The sequence below is a fragment of the Papilio polytes genome, unplaced genomic scaffold (assembly GCF_000836215.1).
Source record: "Papilio polytes unplaced genomic scaffold, Ppol_1.0 DF823510.1, whole genome shotgun sequence".
NCBI classification, from domain to species: Eukaryota; Metazoa; Arthropoda; class Insecta; order Lepidoptera; family Papilionidae; genus Papilio; species Papilio polytes.
The window spans coordinates 1,569,577-1,589,918 of record NW_013525694.1 but is presented as its reverse complement, the minus strand read 5'-3'; the positions used below and the strand labels follow the sequence as shown (position 1 = coordinate 1,589,918).

Genomic DNA, 20,342 nt, shown 5'->3' with positions numbered 1-20,342 from the left:
TTTGTTTATTTAATCTTCATCATTTTACTGATTAATACAAAAATGAAAGTTTGGTTGGATATATATAACTCAAAGACTGCTGCTATTTCTGGATCAGCATATCTGTAGAAAGTTTGTTTACCATATGTATGAATTCCAGTAGTAGTCTGTAGATTGATGAATTTAATCACAATAAAATGCATATGATAAGATTTATCTTAAAACTATCAGTGTCTCCAACTTACCCAGCAAAATATTAAGTCCACAGTAAATCTTCAGTTTTAAACATGAGTAGTAGACTTTTCATCAGAAAGTAATAAAGTAAGTTTGTTAACTAAGGTGTTTAAAGGCAGGTTTACTTATAATATTTAAATTATAAGAAAGAAACTCGGGGTCACGACTGTAGATTATATTTTTATCACCTCACAAAACGTAAATAATAACACTAAACATTTTATGGAAAGGAAAAACTATGCGGTTTACACTTTGGTTTCTTTATTTATTTATAAATAAAAATCTTTAAACTGAACACACCAAAAATACATAAATAAAAGATGTAAGTTCATAATAAATTAATTTGGTCCCAAAATAAATATTAAATAATTTAAGGGAAAAAAAGAATTAAAAAAAATCAACAATGTTAAAAGTTCTCGTCGATTTTGGCAATTGTTAATGGACTTCCTACTTACATTTATATTAAATCTTAAATGAAATAAATATCCTAAATGCACAGCGTACATTCGGTCGTACATTGAAATCGAGCACACTTTAATTTTGTCCCTCGTCGAGACTATTATTTACACTGTAATTAGCTACGGAACCAAACACACAGAATAACACTTAGATAAATCTATGTATTCGCCTAAGGAAACTATAGAAGCTTGTCTAAATCATCAAAAAAAATCACACACAGATTATCCGAGAGCATTGTTACTGGAATGTTAAAACAGAATCGAAAGTGATCATTGTAAAGGAGCTGGCACGAAAATTTGCGAGGATGTATCCATTAATTTAATTTCTACTTGACATAGTAGTGTACTTTAAACAGCACAAATTTAGTCGATGACGTTACAAATACTTTATTGTAAATTTTCGTGCTGGCGCCCTATTGCGCGAGAGGGTACATTATATTCACATTCCGGTACACTTATATGATGAGATCACATGCTTTATGTATGTTCATTATTACATATACAAAAGTATAAGTAGTTAAACCAGCATCCGTGACTGGTCGCAGTATTTACTAAGTACGTTTTGTGCAATACAACTGATAAATGCGGAAATTTCTAAACTTTGACTATATTTCTATAATATGCGATCACGCAGACCGTCTCGATAACATATGAATAACTACAATACATAAATATATAGTATCTTATCGTTTCAAAGTTTTTAAGACAAAAAATGCTTTATAGTAAATCAATAAATTTCAGCTTACAAATTGATCTTATGACTAGATTGAGCCAGTATTTTTCAAACAGTCAATTATCTCATATCAATAATGTCGATGAAAAAACTGACACAATATATACGAAATGTAGGAACAAGCATTGTATACGCAGGTTGTCTGCGCACGCGCAACGCAACGTGTCGACAAACGGTCTTCAGTTCCAACCACTTATAACTTATAATTTACCAAATTTCGTTCAACTTATTTCGTTTCATCGTTCGAAGCACTAACCTCACTAAACTAAGCTACAGCTCAGATGGCACTCGTTGCGCTCAGACACGTTCATTTCAGGGTAAGCACAATTCACAATGATATGATAGAATATCAAAACAGTTTATTAAAACAGAATGTTATAAAAAATTCGAAGTCTTTTATATAAACCAATACAAGCAAAAAGCTTCGATTGTTACAGGTACGATTATTAAGTCCAGTAAATTGCAGGAAAATTTTATTCATATAGGTTTTTTATACCTCACATAGCCTCTATGTGATGACCATAAACAATTACGAGAATTACAATTTAATACACACGAGGACAAACAAATCTATAGAAACAAACAGCACAAGTAAGAGATCTAAAATTTACTAGTACATTTCATAGGTTTTAGAGAAAAAAATCTACGGCTAAGTTTACTATAAATTGGCAAGAAATATATTTTGCTAGAAAATATAATTACCTGTGTTGTGTTAGTATACAAAATAAATCCTTTTGATGAAATTCTGTTGTCTTATTGGTCATCAACATAAATTAACAATATTATTAGTAAATGGCTTGTTATGTAAAATGTAGTTACATTGTTCCTACACAATATTTATACAATACTGTCTAAAGATCCAATTCCAATAATTCTTACTTCGATTATTATTTTTATAAAGAAAAGGTCCTAAATAGTAGTAAGTAGAAACATTTAGACATACAACCACATACATTTATTTGTGATTATACTAATGACCTAACGAGTCCGAAAGCGTTCTACCATGAGATAGAATTATATAGTTTAGTAAAAAGTACTTAAAAAGTCTAAAAAGGTTCACATTGAAGGGTGTGCAAACTGGATCTTTGGTGCGTACTAGCGCTTAAGTAGTTTCGTGGTAATTCGGAACTCTAAGTTTCACTAATCGGGGAATTATATTTTTAGAAGTCACGAATATTACTTTTAAATTTTATATAAGTACTAGAGCCTTATATAGGCATTAAATTACGACAATCGAAAAATTTTGATTAGTGAGCAAGTCATCGTTTCCGTTCAACAGTTCCACATTACCTTAACTGGATAGTTCGTATTTTCATATCTGGCGTACTTCAATCACTTACAAATAACGTTTAGTACTAACAGTCGTTTGCATCGGCATGTTTATTTCTTCTTGGCCTTCTTTTCCGCCTTCTTGAGCGCTTTGAGATGTTTCTCGTGTGCGGAGCGCAGCTCCTTGAGGCGGCGCTTCATGCGCCTGCGCTGGTCGCCGCCCAGCCCCAGTAGCTTCAGGTCCGCGGAGCTCAGCGCCAGCAGCAGGGCGCCGTCCACGCCGCGCGACGCGAACGCGCCCGCGTGACGCTCCAACCCTTCCCCCAGACCCGACACCCACTGCCATACCTAAACATTCAATTACATATGTTTATTTACAGTATATAGTGAGATTTAAAAATCGCTCCAAGAAATATTACTTTTATTTGCGTTGGAAATTGTTATAAAATCTGCCAGTCAAAAGTCTTCTATAAGTGTTTCTTTACCCACTAAAGCGTGTCGTAAGTGTATGGCTTTTTATTAAAGAAAGGAATATTCAAAAATATGTTGTGATCGCTGACATCCTACGCCACGAAGTAGTGTGTGTTTACTCTTCATTATATTTGTATAGATAGTACATTGAAGGGTAGTAGTCACCTGTTGCTTGGTCCAGTGCGAGACGGGCTGCGCGGCGAGCGCGGCGAGCGCGGCGGGCGGCGGCGACAGGCTGGCCTCGGAGGCGGCGGCCGACAGCGGCTGCCACGGCACCTCGCCGCCGACTACACAAGCCGGAGCTTTCTTCACTACAACCACACCCGCAGCCTTCACTCGCCGCTCCGTCACCCACCTCGGTACCCGGACAACACCTTATAGCGCCCTTCTTACTACTTATTACACTACTCTATTTACCATAAGGGCACAAAGAGACAGTTTATAAACTTCCGCCCTTCACCCATTGTTTAACTAACAATTATTTAATATTCCTGTTCTAAAAAATAGTTAAAAAATTTGCCGAACAAATAATTATCTTTTTTTTATTGATAGGCAAAAGATAACAATTTTCAAGTTACTAGGACGACTTCATTTTATATTTACTCTGAATTTAATATGTAACACAAAAGGGCATTTTTATTTATTTATTACTATGAAACTGAGAAAGGCGCTATAGTGTATACCGAGACCTGTAAATCCCTGCACATTGGTAGCGGAAGACTAAACTTTTCTTTTAAAAAATATCTTAATATGTCATTAGTATTTACTGGAATTACTTAAATATATTTTAATACAATAAAAAAACACAGAATTATAATAATCATGGTGTAAGAGTCAGTTAACTTTACTACAGGGACATCATTTGTGTTAAATATTTTTTTTTTATTTGAGATAAGCCATATCAAAAAACTATAACTAAATGTAACATAAAAAAATCCTTAGTCATTCCGCAACCAATGTTGATTGAACGAAATTCAACTAATATTTTTTTGCAAGTGAAAACGGGTGTTTTATTGTATGAATATAATCTAATCCCACATGCAGATCTTTCTAAAACTATTACTAATTAATTAAATCTTTTATTATGGTTATAAAAGTGTCAATGGTTAAAATAATAAAACACAAACGTAAACAGATACAACACTACAACATACATACATAAAAAAACACAAAATAGTATCCACCACCCAAATAAAAAGCAAACTACACTAAAACTTAAAAGCATAAAAACAAATGAAGTCGAACTTGATCGAAATCTTCTACAACGAGAACGTATTATTTTTAGTGGCACTCAACTGACATTTCTAAAAGAATTTGAGATTCCGTTACTATGGTTATGTTTTGTCTATACCATAACCATAATTTTGTATGCACCATTTGTACCTCTATTATAACTTATATTGTCTACAAAAACTAAAGATCATGTGTAATATGACATGTTTATGACTGAAAAAAAACCCGGTTCAATAGTAATAAGATATTGTAATAACTCTATCCGAATAATACAAACCTCGTGCGTTGGCTTCGCTGACGGCCTGTCTTATTTCATCGACGAGTTCGTTGGTGAGTTGCACGGGGTCTGGGTGCGGCGAGGCGAGGGGGGCGTGTCCGGCGATGGGGGCGTGGCCGGCGAGGGGGGCGTGGCCGGCGTGCGGGGCGTGTGACGCGAGGGGGGCGTGCGTGTCGGGCGCGCCCGCCAGCCGGCGCTCGCGCTCCGCCAGCACTTGCTTCAGTTGCTCTGCCAGCGACGCCGGCGGACCTAACCGTATCACTCAACTACTACTACGTCTTCCTATTGTTGCTTTACACCATATATCTTATTCTATACCTACTGTTAAATCGGAGGTCCTTATGATTTTATTAGAAGAAAACATAAATTACATACTTCATATTTTAATATAATAGATTTAAATGTAACCTATAGTTTTGTGATATTTATATTTTATCGAAATAAGTGTTCAGATTTACTTTTAAACTTTTTGTAGCTGCTATTAGTTGTAATGTATATCTACTATCCCATTTAATGCAATCTCAAAATCTATGATACCCTCACATATAGTATGGTATGATGAAACCCGCTATATTTCAGTAACATATGATCAATATATAATCAGCTTGAATTACAACTCTGTAAAGCATTGTGCGTGATGTATGAGTTACATAAAGCAATATTATTCACAAACAAATTAGTTGCATATAAATCTTATTTACAACATTATAATTGAATTAATTAATAGCAAAAGTAATAATCATTTACATAAAATAGTAAATACATATAATATAGATATCTCGGTCATTAAGTGTAGATACATTATAATGTAGCATGTAAATAAGATTTCCAACGCAACAGTCTTACACATTTGCGGAAGCTATAACATTGCGTGTATATAAGTATGTGTGGGGGTGGGGGGTGTACCTGACAGGGGGTGGTGTCGGTGGTCGCGCGAGTACACGGCGTCGTCTGTCGCGCTGCCGATGGAGCTGCCGCAGCTCTGCCGCGTGTCCCGCTAATACAATAAACACACATTATTTTGGGTTCCGTAAATTATCGAATATAACTTCGACATCATATATCATAAAAAACAATGAACAATTTATGTAACGCGTCAAATGTTTACTCTTAATTTGGAATAATAGTGTTAACTTTGATCTCATTCTTTGTATATACCGTGACATTAGAATGCGGCGGTCCTGAAGTGGATTCGCTCAATGACTCGTCGGCTGAATCATTATAAGAGTCATCCAGGCCATCGTACTGCAATAAAAAAAAACAATTTAAACTACGTACTGTGTGTCATAAACAAAATGCCCTTGTCCCTACGAAGGATCGGAATATGTGCTGCTCTTTAATACATTTCTATCGGCCGTCACATGTGAATCTTATATATCACCTTTCATACAATCAATCCATACTTTCTTCGGTCTTCTTTGTAGCCTCTGTAGCCATCGCTACCATATAAGCCTACCCTTCATTAACAGATAAGGAGCGATAAAAGGATATTTCCCCTTCCTATGCATCTCATCCATTGTCAAATCTATTTCCTTCCCAGTCTTTCCTTATAAGAAAATGGTGGAAAGCGAAAGAGACTAATATTGACCACCATGAAGTATTGCATATAGGTTGTGAAAGAACATTAAAAGTAGCAGTACGGAGCTGGCGTTGCTGAGCGAGTGCGGCGAGTGCGGCGCGTGCGGGCGCAGCCGCGCGAGGTCGGTGCGCGCGCGGTGCGCCGACGTGTCGAGCAGCGCGCCGCGGGGCACGGCCGCGTCCAGCTCGCGCGACGCCCCGCCCGCACCCTCCGCGCCCCCCGCGCCCCCGGACCCCGCAGACCCCACCGAGCTGCAACTGCGCATCGTGCCGCTGCCACTGCTGTACAACGTACAGTACATTACTTTCAGTCTATTCATTTTTATTATAAAATCCTTTCAAGTACGTACAGCCTGCAGGTAATGTATTATGCCAACTTTTAACTTTTAGATCGTGTCAAAAATGCATGCATATTTTCTATTGTAGAAATACTTACAGATTATCATATGTGGTGGTAGGATAGTTGTTGACGGAGGCAGAACTAGCGGCGGGCGCGGCGGCGGGTGCGGCGGCCGGGCTGGGGGCGCGGGCGGGCACCTGCGGGGCGACGGAGGCGGGAGGCGTGGTGGAGGGCGGGGCGAGGGCGGGCTTGGTGTCGGGCAGAGGGGGCCGGGTGTCGGCGGCGGGGGCGGGGGCGGGGGCAGTCACGTCGCCGATGTCGGGCGCCTCGCGTTGCCGCCTGTCAGACTTGTCCACTTTCGCGTACTCGTCTTCTATCGGCGATAAGTCTGATAGATCGCTGTCCGAGCTCCATGGATCTGTGAATAACACATCAAAATTGACTAAGTGCGTTTTACGAAAAAGCAAGCAAAATACATACATTCTTATATTAAATAACTAAACAGATTGTACGAGGGTGTTGTATTTACCGTCAATCATGAGCGGGTCGGGGTCGGGGCGCCGCGGCAGGGGCGGAGTCTCGCGGCGCGCGGACGGTTCGTGCGGCAACATCACGGGCAGTCCCGCCTTCTTTTGCGTTTCCTGTGTAATGAGAATTAAATAACTCACAAGTCAACAAGCAAAGAATATGGTTAATAATTGTTGTTTCATGTTCCATATCACCGAACTAATTATAGTAAGAATTCCATTTTTACTGGAGTACCCCGCCTGTACAATAAACACTTTAGTGATGTAGATATTTTTCATCTATCAAAAAGTAGCATTAAAAATAAAGTAATGTAAATACTTAATCTTATTTAATTTTAATAAATACTAAAATCTATAATTGCATTATATTGTTTGGCGCTTTATAATTTATGTACTTAACTTAGAAAATTTATTTTTAATAAATTGTTTTTCATAATGTTATGCACCTGTTGGCTAATTTAGTGCTACTTGTTTTCTATTTTCCTATGTAATTGTGTAATTAAATTAGCTGTTGTGTATACTTATATCACACTAATATTATAAATGAGAAAGTTTAGATGGATGGATGGATGGATGTGTGTTAGAGTTTGTAGTCTAATCGGCTGAACGGATTTCGATAAAATTTGATATCGATGTAGAGGATAGTCTGGAAGAACACATAGGCTACTCAATTTTGTTTTTTTTTTTTTTAAATTCCATGCGGATGAAGCGACACAGGAACAGCCAGTAAATAAATAATGTGTATATGTATGACTTACGAGCAGCAAGACCTCGAGGCGCGCGACGCGGTCGTGCAGCGCGGAGAGCGCGGCGGCGTACTCGCGGTGCGCGTCCCGCAGCGAGCCGCTCCACCACTCCTCGCGCGCGCGCACCAGCGCCCGCGTGCGCCGCCAGCCGCGCAGCGCGCGCCGCGCCTGCACACCGCACACGGCTTACAACACATCTCAATTAAATGCCTTTATTTACAAATCGTGTACACTACATCTTGTTTACTTTTCTGCAATAATGTAAGAAAGGAAAGATGTATTTGTTGCGATAGTCACTTAAAACTACTAACCCTACACTAACACCGGGTTACGTAGGCTACTTTTTTGCTTAATAAAATATTTATTTTTTTTTAAATTCACTAATATTTTCTTTAACCATTCCACCTAAACTTTAGGCTTGTGCAAGGTTCACGACAATAGTCAAATGGTGAGATTCGAACCCTCGACCGCAATCGGTAGTCTGTACTCCAAAGCATTAGGCTATTGGTGCTATATTACTAGATTTATTAAACTATTTGAAATAATGACTTTGTCATATTTCCTGTGGGCGTCGGCGGCGCGAGCGAGGGCGTGCTGCGAGGGCGGGGGGTGCGGCGGGTGCGGCGGCGCGCGGCGCGAGCACCACTCCCGCACGCGCGCGCTGATCTCCTCCCCGCGCCCGCCGCCCGCCTCCATACCCACCAACTGGACAAATATTACATAAACATTATACACATTTTCCTTCTTACTAATATTATAAACTAGCTTTCGCCCGCGAATCCGTTCACGTGGAATAAAAAAAAAACAAAAGTAAGTAGCCTTTGTGTTCTTCCAGACTATCTTCTACATCTATGGCAAATTTCATCGAGATCCGTTCAGCCGCCTAGACTACAAACTATAACAAACATCCATCCATACAAACTTTCGCACTTATAATATTAGTAAGATAGAGTGAAAAGTTAGATATAAAAGTTTTTATGTACGGATGGATGGATTTCATTATTTTGTATAGACTAAACTTTTAAAGGGATCTCAATCAATTTTGCCATTGATGTAGAGCATAGTGCAGAAACGACATTAGCTACATGCTTTTGTTTTTTTTTAACTTCACGCGAACCACGTCGCGGGCGAAAGTCGCTTCATAAATACTTCATAAGGCAGAAAAATAAACAAATCACATAGAAATACCTCTTGCAAAAAGGCGCGTATTTCGTTGATATCAGGATGTCGTGCTTGCGCGGCCGCCTCTGCAGACGACTGCTGGTTGCTGTCCTCATCCTCCGCCTGCTGCCGGCGCTGCCTCTCTCGAGCCGCTCTGTTAACACGATTACACAACTTATTGACAGTTTCCATTTAAAAAAAATCAGAAGTTTTTTATTAAAATTGTATCCAACCTTTCTTCTCTCTCTTTATCCGCAGCCAGTGACTGTCGTATGAGATGGGCCACTTCACTGTTCTCGGGGTCCTTTTCGCGACCGATGAGGAACTTGACTGGCCCCGACGTGTTGCGTAATACTGATGCAGCGTACGCCTGCGTCACTCCCACCTTGAACACAAATAAAATTATTTATATCGCACGAAATTGAAAAAAAAAATTATTGTTTACATTTGTCAAATTCTCAATTGCAAATGTCAAAATTCACAAATGACAATAATCGCATTTGACATTGGATAACAATTACCGTTACCATGGAAACCTTGTCTCCTTCATATTGCTGTAGTTTCTATCCCCTTTTGTTTTTTAAATTATATACTCCCTAAGTTTAATAGCGTGAAAATATATAGCTTAAAGAGTGTTGTAACTGTAGGGCTTTTTATTAAAGTGGTAATTATTTAAAAGTATGCTGTGTTTGCTAACATCCTAAGCCACAAAGTAATACGTGTTTACGCTTTACTATACTAGTATAGATTAATATAGAAGCATAGATTAAACAGTATTTTTCTTAAGGTGCCTCTCCGACTAGTAAAGGTTGGCGGTCAGTTCTCTAAATGTCTAATGCAGAAGGCAACGGGAGTCTACTGCATAATATTATTCCTAGTAGTCAGTTAGCCATTATAGAGTAAAGATAAATTTAAAATATCAATTACCAATAATTAAATAACAAATGTGTACTGACCAGGCTCTTGCCGTCGACTTCAATGATCTGGTCGTTGACCTGTATGCGTCCATCGCGCGCGGCCGCACCGCTCTCAGTGATGGTCTTCACGAAGATGCCCAGCTTCTCCAGACCCGCGTCCGCGCCCACGCCCATACCTTCCAGAGATCATACTTACAAGGTCACAAATAAACAACCCAATAAAGAAGTTAAAGCTATTGGCAATAGCTTTATGTTTAAAACTTGATGTTTGATTGCAATTTTCAAATAATTTAAGTAATAACTTTTCTGAACATACTAAATATTGACGTGTAGGTCCAAAAATGTATCATGTACAGTCGCGGAATTGCGCGATGTTCCCTTTCAGAAAAAATTGCCTTGTTTGTTGCAAAGAGACAAACTCCGCCTCTTCTTACAAGTAACTAATTAGCAAAACTAGATAGTTGTGCAAACGAAGGCATAGAAATAATCGTGCAGATACACTTATAAGCTGAGTTGTATTGATTTTTGTTCCGCGTCAAAAATGTTCAAACGATTGTACAGCCTTAAACTTGTAACTCCGCCAGTGTCCGCGACTGTACTTGGAAGGACCAACTCAATTATTGTTGTCTTTTTGGCCTACTTCAACACTGAGATGGTATTTTCGTTATTGAAGTGTACCTATGATGGAGAGGCCCAGGCCGTCGTTGCCCTTGACGAGGTCGACGGGGAAGACGTGCATCTTCTCGACGCGCTTCTCCAGCTCGTACTCCGCGGAGGCGGCCACGGGGTCCACGTCCTCGTTGCGGCGGTCGTACTCCCGCACCGAGTGCGTAGAGAACACGCGCATCGGCTGCGTGCTGCAAAACATTTACCCTTGTCTATACTATTTACTGTAATATTATACAGAGGAAAGATTTATTTTTTTGGATTTCTGTATCTATTGAAATAACTCAAAAACTACTGGACGGATTTCAATGATTCACCATTAAAGAGTTACATTTTCACTGAGTAACAAAGGCTATTTTTATGATTTTCAATTTCACGTGGGCGAAATCGCGAGCAACAGCTAGTATTAATTTGTGATTTTAGTTAACTATTCTACTATACTAATCTTTGATATGATCGAATTCTTTGTCGTAGATCGAACACAAAATTTAACCACGACAATACAAGCTAGAAATTATAATACATAATAACATATGCCATTAAAAAGTATAGTTCAACTTTCTTTAAAAATGGTCTTTTTAATATGCTATACCTGAATTTAACTTTGGAATTCTTCTTAACAAATACTGGTGGGTAATAATCCTCGTCTTCATCATCCTCGACCGGTGGAAGTCCAGCAACCTGGATATAGTAACAATAAAATATCATTTAACAAAATTAAAACTAGCAATTCTTCTATCCTTTTAAACTTAAAAATCTCAACTCTGCATCATGAAAAAGTATTATTGATATTACCTCAGTATAAAAATGTCCATCTTCAAAGTAATGTATCCCATTCTCCTCGCCGAGTTCTCGCAGCGGGTGCGGCGGGTAGTAATCAAATACTGTTTCTGATGGATCCGGCTCCTTGCGATTCTGCTCCTGTTCCGAGCGGGGAACATGTTCGGGGCGGGGAACATGTTCCGGGCGAGAAACATGTTCCGGGCGTGGAACTTGTTCCTGTTGCTGAGCATGTTCCGCGTGTTCAATATGTTCCACTCTCTCGCTGTCCTGTTCGTCGTCGTGTCGGCGGTCGCTCGACACTGTGCCATTGTCCGCTTCAAGTGACACAAACTCGTAGCTTTCATCCACTGACTGCATGCTGAAAAAGTACAAAAAAAAAACAATTATAACATAACCTTTAAAAATCCCTGGTAGTGCTTTTCCGAAAGTTTTTGTTATAATACTGCATACAATAAAATGATGCTGTTTGCTCGATCGAGTGAAGCTTCAATATAAATACGAAAATAACTGTTTTGAGAATGTTTTGTCGTAAAAGAGATTTCACTATGTTTTTTATAGTCAGCCATTAGCTGTGTGTTTAGTGATACTTACCTCTCGTACGAGAGCACGGACTGGTAGCTGTCGTTGAGCGAGACACCGTTCTCATTGTTGGCGTGCGGGGCGTGCGGGGAGTGTTGGGTGCGGGGCGTGAGGGGCGTGTGGGGCGTGCGGCGACAGCATGGCGACGATCTCCTGCGCCTGCTCGTCCGACAGCAGGCCCTCTTGCCTGTGCAATACACACAGAGTATTAAAACAAAGAAGCATCAAACGTTCTTTTTTCAAAACATTTGATATTCCATTTTAACGATTATTGACTAAATAAATATTTGTCAAATTTAACAACAGACAAGCCTATAGTCGAATATAAGCGAAATGAGAAAAAGCAACAAACCAATCTTAATTATTTTTAGCAAAAAACGGCCTAGTCACAAATTTGTTGCAAACAGAGGTGTTTTTATCATCAATTTAATTACTGAAAATTTACAGAACAAATGAATAGAAAATAATATTGTCCAGCAGTGATATGTACTATAATATCTCATTTCCATTAAATTCGACTATGAATTCGAAACAATGTCTGCACAATCCGCTTTAATCGGTTACTTAAATTAAATCTATAATCTACAATAATTTTAAACCACAAAATCTAGAACTACATATAAAGCGGTCTTACCTAAGTTTTTTCTCCAGTATGCTGCAAATGTGATCGGGCAAGAATGAAGCGTTGTGCGCACAGGCAGCATGCAAATGGTAAAAAATACGACATTTAATTTTCATAACAAGCATAGACATAAATACAAAGAAAATTACAGTAATTAAAAATATTACATACTTAGGAGAAAAAAAAGAGAATAATAGATTTTAATAATACACGAAATAAAGGATAAAACAACAAATGAAATGAAAAATTGAAAGTATTTTAAAAAGCCAGATCTCATTAATAAAATGCAAGCAAAAGAAGTCAGAAATAATCAAATAAGTATAATATTGTTTTAGATACTACGCATATATTTCACCGTAAGTATTTGTTATTTTACAGTATTATAGAATACTAAAAATAAGTCACTGTTAGTGTCAAATAGAATTAAAAGGTCGATTATTTTATATCTACAATGTGTAATCAATATTTGCATGTTAAATTTCAAAGCAATTGTATCCATCATCAGAATGTCAACCGCCTAGTGGATTCACACTTGAAGATGAAATCTAGAGAGAAAGCAGTTAGCACTAATTACTTGACGAGTCACATTGACACTGCAGTTCTCATTTAGAAAATATTACAAAGAATTAGAGCGGTGATTCTCAACCTTCTTTTGTTGCGGCACATATTTAGCTATTTCAAAAGTTGGCGGCACACAAAGAAAAAGATAAAAATTATTGACTTACAACACACTGCATTAAAATTTATGACAAAAATATGCAAAATGTGGCGGCACACAAAAGTGCCGCGGCACAATGGTTGAGAATCACTGGATTAGAGTATACTTTCAATAGTATATGGTAGATGAGGTTAAAGTGAAGATGTTTGTCTACCTGGAGCTGAGAAGTATCTCCGCCTCGTCGGGCGTCATGCTGTCGGGCTGCTTGTCGTCGGCGTCGTGCGCGTGCGCCGCGTCGCTGCAGGGCGCCTCCGCCTCCGCCTCCGCCTCCGCCTCCGACACGCTCCATTGGCTGGTGGTCGACTTGTCGAGCACCTCGATGGAGCCCTGGCTCGCCTCGCTCACCACAACACCAGAATCCTACAAACACCATACAAAAACATTTGTATTCAATAACAATAGCATTTTAATATTATAGTAGTAACATTACTGTGTATTATCAAAACTAACAATTTAACAGTGGTAGAGCCCGCTTTTACATCTTCGCATGAATGACCCGGCTCGCCCGGTGCAATACCACGACCACCTTGACTACAGGCTAGAAGTGGAAGCAATTCCACTTTTCGATTTTCTTTGGTGCCAGAGGCCAGATTTTAGTCTCTTTTTCTTTTCACCCTTTCTTAAGAGGAAAGGATAGGAAAGGAAAGTGGATTTGGCGGCGGCGGCACAGGAGGCGCATAGAAAACAAAACTATTCTATTTTTCCGTCTCCTCTCCCGTCGATTAAGGGTAGGCAAAGCATCTGCAACTGCAGATGTCTATGGCTAGCTATCGCTTCGCCATTTCGGCAGATTCAGATGGCCGAGTGCTCGTTTGTCACCTTATGATATATAAAAAAACTTCTGCTGTTGTGTTTGTACCTGCTGCAGTACGGAGAGGGTGTCAGGGTCGGAGCGGGCGCGTTCAGCGGGTCGCAGCGCCGCGACGTCGGGCGAGGGCTCGTTGAACCCGCCCTCGTCGGACACGCTGGACGCGCGCCGCACGCCCTCCTCCGTCGACGACTTGCGACCTCCGCCCGCTGAAATACATATTTTGTTAATTAGTAACAAAATGAGCACCTTATAGAAAATTTCTCACATTAGATCTTCCAGGTTCAGCATTAAATTTGGTAGGATTTTTAATTTACATAAAATACATCTAGTGCTGTAGTATCATATTCTCAACGCGAAAATGTCGTCTGTGACTAGAAAATAGACCTAGGTGTAAATTATCTCTTCTGTTGAATTTACAGTTAAAAAGTTTCGTTTTCATTTTAAAAATTAATTGTAAGGGAATATTTTTATCAATACGTGGACCTCTGTGAGTAGTTGAATGAAGCACGTTGAAATTGGGTTAGTACTATTTTCGCCGAGGCTGGCGACCGCAGGTGTTTGCCGATTTCACGTGGCGCCGTGCATAAACAAAACGCCTTTAGAATAAAAATAACGAACTAAACTTCACTGTATATTAACATTTGCAGCAAATTATTACATTATATTACGATATTTTTTTTATCCATAACACAATGACCAAACCAATATGTTATGCTAACCCAAATTTCAATGGTCAGAGATTGTAAAACAAAAAAGGTTTTTTCTTACAATTATAGTGTTTATCGCCTGAAATGTATTTAAAATTCATAGTAACACGACGCTTCAATGTTACATGACGGATGACACGTGTTACATTCTCGTCTTGTTTGAAACTGAGACAATGGCTCCCAATTTGCTACGGCACGGCGCGGCGCGGGACAGAAGACGCCTCTTCCAATTTACTAATTAACACTCATCCACATTCATTCCAATTTAGTTTGCCTCACGACACAAGACGCTGTTAAACATTATATTTGTATAGCTATAAAAAGTAAACACTCCGTTATCTAGAAACAGACAATTCCTACAATTAAATATATTCATTCACTTGAATAAAATTAACTTAAAATGTTTGGACCATTTACTTGAATTTATGTACGAGTAATAAATTATGTGTATGTGTTTTTACGTCTATTACAACTAGGTCAAAATATGAACTGCTACAAATGCTAACTCAACAACAAACAACAAGTACATATGTAAACACGCAGCTGTGCTTGCTGTCATGATTGATTTAAAGAATTTCATTGATTAAATTATAATTAAGGCAATTAACTAAATTATATTAAGTAACCGATGTTACAAAACTACTTAATTGACTTTAACACGAATTTACATAAGTGTAAACAAGTACTTGCATAATAAGTATGGAAAGTTATAACTTCCTTCATAATGGGATGTATGAATAACTTTTTAACTTTTGTGTGTACCTCGTAAACTGTAAACAACCGACATGGCAGTAAAGTTGGCAGAACCCTAATTGATCGACTTTCCATATACGGATTCTTGTCAAAAACTTTGGAATAACCTTGGCGGGCGGATCTCCCCACGCACTGAATTTTATGACCCAGAACTAATAGTGATAACTACGTTAAATATTGTTATTAGAAATATGTATATTTGTTAAAATACGAGTTGGTGAAACACAAAGCAACTAAAATTATTCGTACATAACCTGCACAGTCCCGTACAAAGGGTGTCTATTTTACTTTCACGTACTTTCTAATGCAAGTAAGCTCTAAAGCTATTAACAACATTTCGAACTTACTGAAGTGATCAAAATATCATGAAGCATATGGTACATAATTTACTACAACACAAAACGATACCTAATAATATATTAAGAATACAGACTTTAAATATTTTTTTATTATTATTTGTAGCACAATTTAAACCTCAATTGTTACTCGAGAAATAGTTATAATTGAAAAAAAATCTAGAAAAAGAAATAATGTACTAGGAATGGTCACCAGAAGCTATGGATAAATGTTCTTATTTACTTGGATTCTTTATTTATTGTATTACTTGGAAAGAGGGATTTAGACAAACAGTAAACACGAAACATTTACATTAAGAATAACGTACATACGTCGAGCACATCGTAGCAAGAGTTGGTACAATTCTAGAAAAGGGATAACGACTGAACGAGTCATCCAGCTGCATGTATGCCACCACATTTTCTTTTTTATGCTAAGCCACTTCCAATTCGCAATAGGAAAATCACTATCTGTTAGTCACCTAATACACTGCATTTTTCTTAATTGTCAATGAATTGACCCAATACTCTTCACAACACAATCGTCAAATTGAATTGATTCACAATAGTAACTAATTAAAAAATGAAGACGGGTGCGTTCACCCTTTAATCATATCACACGCAAACGATTGGGTCACTTTTGCAACACGAGACAATGGATGTATTAGTTTAGAAGTGGGGGATATATTGAATGAATGATGAGGACATCGCGGTGCGCATAAACAATGCATGTGCATAACTAACCGATGCAACAGCCGCAGAGGCGCATTGTGTGCGGCGGGCGAGCGCGCGCATCACAGCCGCATCTCGCCGCGCCCTCTTTCGCAGTCGCCGTCCGTACGCTCACGCGCAACTTTAGCTCCACGCGACCTGTCTCCTTCCTCTTATCGCAATCCCAATGAAACGACTCACTCATACGCTCCTATTTGCACCGACACAGGAAATCGCCCTCCAACACTCAGCTCACTGTCTTCGGTAACTTCTTTACCGCAGCTATGATCCAAACTACACTTACAACTCTTAATAATAAAATTTAATTTGGCTTGTATTGAAATTATATTTACGTATTAAGAGATAATCATTTCTCGCAAAAATAATGTCCGGTTGCGTATTACAATTTGTTGCTGAGCAGCACACTAAAAGATAATCTACTTGCCAACTTTGATCAGAAGAAATTTGTTTTAGAATCGAATAATTCAAAACAAATTACGGACATTTCACTACTGAGTACCTATTTGCTATTGTCGAATGTTCACTTTAAAATTACGCACAAACGAGATAACAGTTAATTGATAGATCTCTTTAGACAGTTTGATGAACGACTGGCGAACTCGACCGGCCGATGTCAATTAAGACTAAATGCAACTATTGAACGATCGAAATCGCAACCGATAACCTCTCTCGAGTTAGTTTCTCGCGCCCAACATACCGCGTAATCAAAACACGTACCGAGAAGCCCGAAACAAAAACAGCACATTCACGCGTTACATTTATGAAGCCCAGTCTAAACTCACTAAATCTTGCAGATGAACAAACATCGAGACCATGGACATAATAAAAGCTACGGTATCCTGAACAGATCTCGATTTCTTACAAATCATGCGTATTTTTAAAGCACAATTTGATACTGAACTAAGACACAAGTTTAATATTTGATTCCAATGTAGATGCTGTGTCAGTAATTATGTGGTGCGGGGTTACGGGGCGCGCGCGGCGACGGCGGCCGGGGCACTGCGTCGCGGCGGAGTCGCGGCGGCGGCGGCGCCCGACCATCTAAATCGGGATCGAGTCGCAACTCTCGCGCCGACTCAAATACCTTGACTTCCTCAATATTACATTGAACCCGTCGACCACGAGACCGCCAAAAGTACGTCAATTGCCGCCCACCGATACACTGCTTAGGTTAATTTACTGCCTACTGTGACAGTACGAAAAACTGTTGGTACAATCGTTTAATTTTCCATTCCTTCTTATCTTACAAAATAAAACTATCTACGTTTTAAATAAAAAATTTCAAAATAGAAACCTTTACTTCTTTATCCCAATTGCAACTATAGATAACAAATAAAATATAAACCCGCTTTTCCATTTTAATATAATACGTATTTGTTTACGTTAACTGTTTGCACTTAGTTGTTTATCTCGTTTATTAAAAGTTTAATGTGAACACTTAATCGATGAATTTGTATTTGACCTAAATTCAAGCTTTTATAAGACAAGTTCTCGCGCCTAATAACTATAAAATTTACATAACCAATACACGTCTGCAAAACGAACGTGATATTAACAAAGTATTAATAGTCTTAGATTTTTTTAAATGTAAATCATTGCGTTTGTGATAAATGCTATCATAATGTGTAGTAACATAGATAAGTTTTTGTATACTCCTACCAAAAACATGTTTGTACAAAAAATAAATAAAAAACTTACGATGTGTTGGAGAAGCGAGGAGAGGCGGCGTGACGGGGACACCGTGCACCGGGGATGCCGCGGGCGACGTCAGCGGCGACCGGGACGCATCGTCTTCCGGGAGGGCGCTCGCCGGCGACTCGGGCGTCGATGACCGCCGTTTACTCTTCCCCTTCTCATTAGAATCGTATCCGTATTGCAAAACAATGTAATTTTCATCTTCGGAATCCCCACTCTTAGATGGCGATCTTCGTGCATTGTCACAGATATCTGCGCTTCGTCGTAGAGGAGAGGTAGGTGCGGAAACATCGTTGTATGCGGGGCGGGGCACGGGAGATTTGGAAGGAGATCTTCGATTTCTCGGTGGTACAGGTTGCACACGTAAATCGTCGATAATATCGGGAAAAGCAATACCTCTGTCTTCAGTGAACGCTTCAGTAGGAATGCTGTCACGTGGAGGTGTGATTTTCTCTTGAGGTATGGGAGGTGGCGGAGACCTTGGCATTCGTATGGGAGGCGAAGGCGGTGGCCTTTTGGCCAACGGATCCGATGTCGAATGTGAAACAGGAGAAGTCTGAGCGGCTAATATTCTTTCGACAGGTTTTGGTGCCACATTTGGATATTGTACGGAGTTACTAACATTCGCCGATTCTGACTCAGCCGTATCACTGTCTATGTCACTAACTACTGGCGATCTATTACCGGCACATAATCTTTCGTTGTTTCCAATATTTTGGACAACATCTTTACTCGGAGAAACTCGCTCTGCTTTGAACGTTGGTGAAGTCCTTGCGGTGGGAGACAGTGTATTACTTGACCTTGGTGAAGGCGACACCGCAGCAACGGTTCTTACAGGACTAGGAGACTTCGCTACGTGCACACCGCGAGTAACTAACGATGAAGGAAGAGTCGTAGGTCGCTCTGCTTGCAAGTCACCAGCTCCGGGCGACAGCGGCGGTGAATATACTCGAGATGGGACGACATACCTCTCAGCGACTTCTGGCGATTTTCTGTCAACGTGTCCGGGACCATATTTTTGCTCAGGCCTCTGTTCGTGTTCGTACCGCACCGGCCGCTGTTTATTGAAATGTGCAGTCCAATTTCTCTGTTTTTCAATGAGCTCCTTGTTAAATCGCCTATCGGGTTTCTCCGGTTTGGGCAAAACGCTAGGTTTGACGGGCTTTGGCGGCGGTTGCCCGGCGCCATTGGCGAGTCTGTCTCCGTTAAGCGCCGGCGCAAGAGCATTTGTTGGAGTGACGCTGGCCCTTTGCGGACTAACTGAGCCTGCAGAGCTGGAGCGCGACCGCGTGGGTACCGGAGGGTGGCCGCTGCGCGTACCCGCAAAGCTCGCTGCAGCAGAAGGTGATTTTTCGATTCGGAAGCCTCGATTCTCTTCACCCAACTTTTCGAATAGCGCTCGTGCGTTATTGAATCTAGCCAAGTGACTCTCGGTGCGCACGACCGTGACATCGGCGCCGCGCAAGTCTTCGTCATCCCTCGACGGCATTCCTTGGAATATATTTGCTATTTTTGAAACTTTAGTACCATGCACTCTCTTCTTACACTCCTCCATACTGGCCGGTTACGGCCGATTCAATCACACCTGGAAAACAAATTATTCAAAATACATAAAGATATCCAGGATAAACATGACACTAGACGAGACATAAGAAAATAGACCGCGGTTTCGGTGTGAAAAAAATGATATAATCAGATAAGCGCTAGGAAAGCAAGCGGCGCGCGCTCGCAGCGAACACTAGAGCGCGGCCGGTGCGGCGCCGCGGCAGGCGATAGCTCGCCGTGTAATTTAACTTGAGATAGCGATAGTGCTGATAACGACTTACTCATACCCGACAAACCAACCATGGCTATATTAACTTTCCTTGAAAAACCATGTGAACTTTATTAAATTACAACAATCAGAAAACCCTCGTATAGTCGAAATTCAGTTATTAAAAAGCATAAATTCATTTTGATACTCGACAACCATTACCGTACAAAAGATAAAGTACAAAAAGGAATCCTGTATCAAAACA

The 20,342-nt window shown here is 39.8% G+C and overlaps 2 protein-coding genes across 4 annotated transcripts; both read right to left on the bottom strand.

Moving 5' to 3' along the window:
- Positions 1-457: 457 nt before the first annotated feature.
- On the bottom strand, positions 458-12,049 carry LOC106104611. 3 transcript variants are annotated; one of them, XM_013284705.1, is made up of 17 exons: positions 11,964-12,049; positions 11,385-11,730; positions 11,182-11,270; positions 10,602-10,780; positions 9,963-10,099; positions 9,240-9,391; positions 9,034-9,160; positions 8,395-8,550; positions 7,858-8,013; positions 7,102-7,213; positions 6,669-6,990; positions 6,295-6,514; positions 5,813-5,899; positions 5,561-5,651; positions 4,655-4,903; positions 3,310-3,455; positions 458-3,021 (listed from the first exon to the last, which is right to left on the bottom strand). In XM_013284705.1, exons 2-17 carry the CDS (start codon positions 11,727-11,729, stop codon positions 2,785-2,787), a joined length of 2,805 nt encoding a protein of 934 aa, XP_013140159.1. In that variant the 5' UTR covers position 11,730; positions 11,964-12,049; the 3' UTR covers positions 458-2,784. The 3 variants fall into 3 exon arrangements, with proteins under 3 accessions (XP_013140159.1, XP_013140161.1, XP_013140160.1); XM_013284707.1 differs by having other exon boundaries at positions 3,310-3,431; XM_013284706.1 differs by having other exon boundaries at positions 6,295-6,511.
- Positions 12,015-19,879, bottom strand: LOC106104528 (serine/arginine repetitive matrix protein 1-like). The gene is made up of 4 exons (XM_013284604.1): positions 18,328-19,879; positions 14,151-14,308; positions 13,446-13,651; positions 12,015-12,138 (listed from the first exon to the last, which is right to left on the bottom strand). Exons 1-4 carry the CDS (start codon positions 19,877-19,879, stop codon positions 12,015-12,017), a joined length of 2,040 nt encoding a protein of 679 aa, XP_013140058.1.
- Positions 19,880-20,342: the final 463 nt, after the last annotated feature.

What these genes read in the sequence shown, in the direction of transcription:
- LOC106104611 (XM_013284705.1), bottom strand. Translation starts at nt 11,729, where the DNA reads ATGCAGTCAGTGGATGAAAGCTACGAGTTTGTGTCACTTGAAGCGGAC. An exon ending in AAGTCGACGGCAAGAGCCTG is followed by an intron (nt 9,392 to 9,962) that starts GTCAGTACACAT and finishes TTTGTGTTCAAG; the next exon opens with GTGGGAGTGACGCAGGCGTA. An exon ending in GATAAAGAGAGAGAAGAAAG is followed by an intron (nt 9,161 to 9,239) that starts GTTGGATACAAT and finishes TCGTGTTAACAG; the next exon opens with AGCGGCTCGAGAGAGGCAGC.
- LOC106104528 (XM_013284604.1), bottom strand. Translation starts at nt 19,879, where the DNA reads ATGGAGGAGTGTAAGAAGAGAGTGCATGGTACTAAAGTTTCAAAAATA. An exon ending in CCTCGCTTCTCCAACACATC is followed by an intron (nt 14,309 to 18,327) that starts GTAAGTTTTTTA and finishes TATGTATTTCAG; the next exon opens with CGGGCGGAGGTCGCAAGTCG. An exon ending in CCCTCTCCGTACTGCAGCAG is followed by an intron (nt 13,652 to 14,150) that starts GTACAAACACAA and finishes TGGTGTTTGTAG; the next exon opens with GATTCTGGTGTTGTGGTGAG.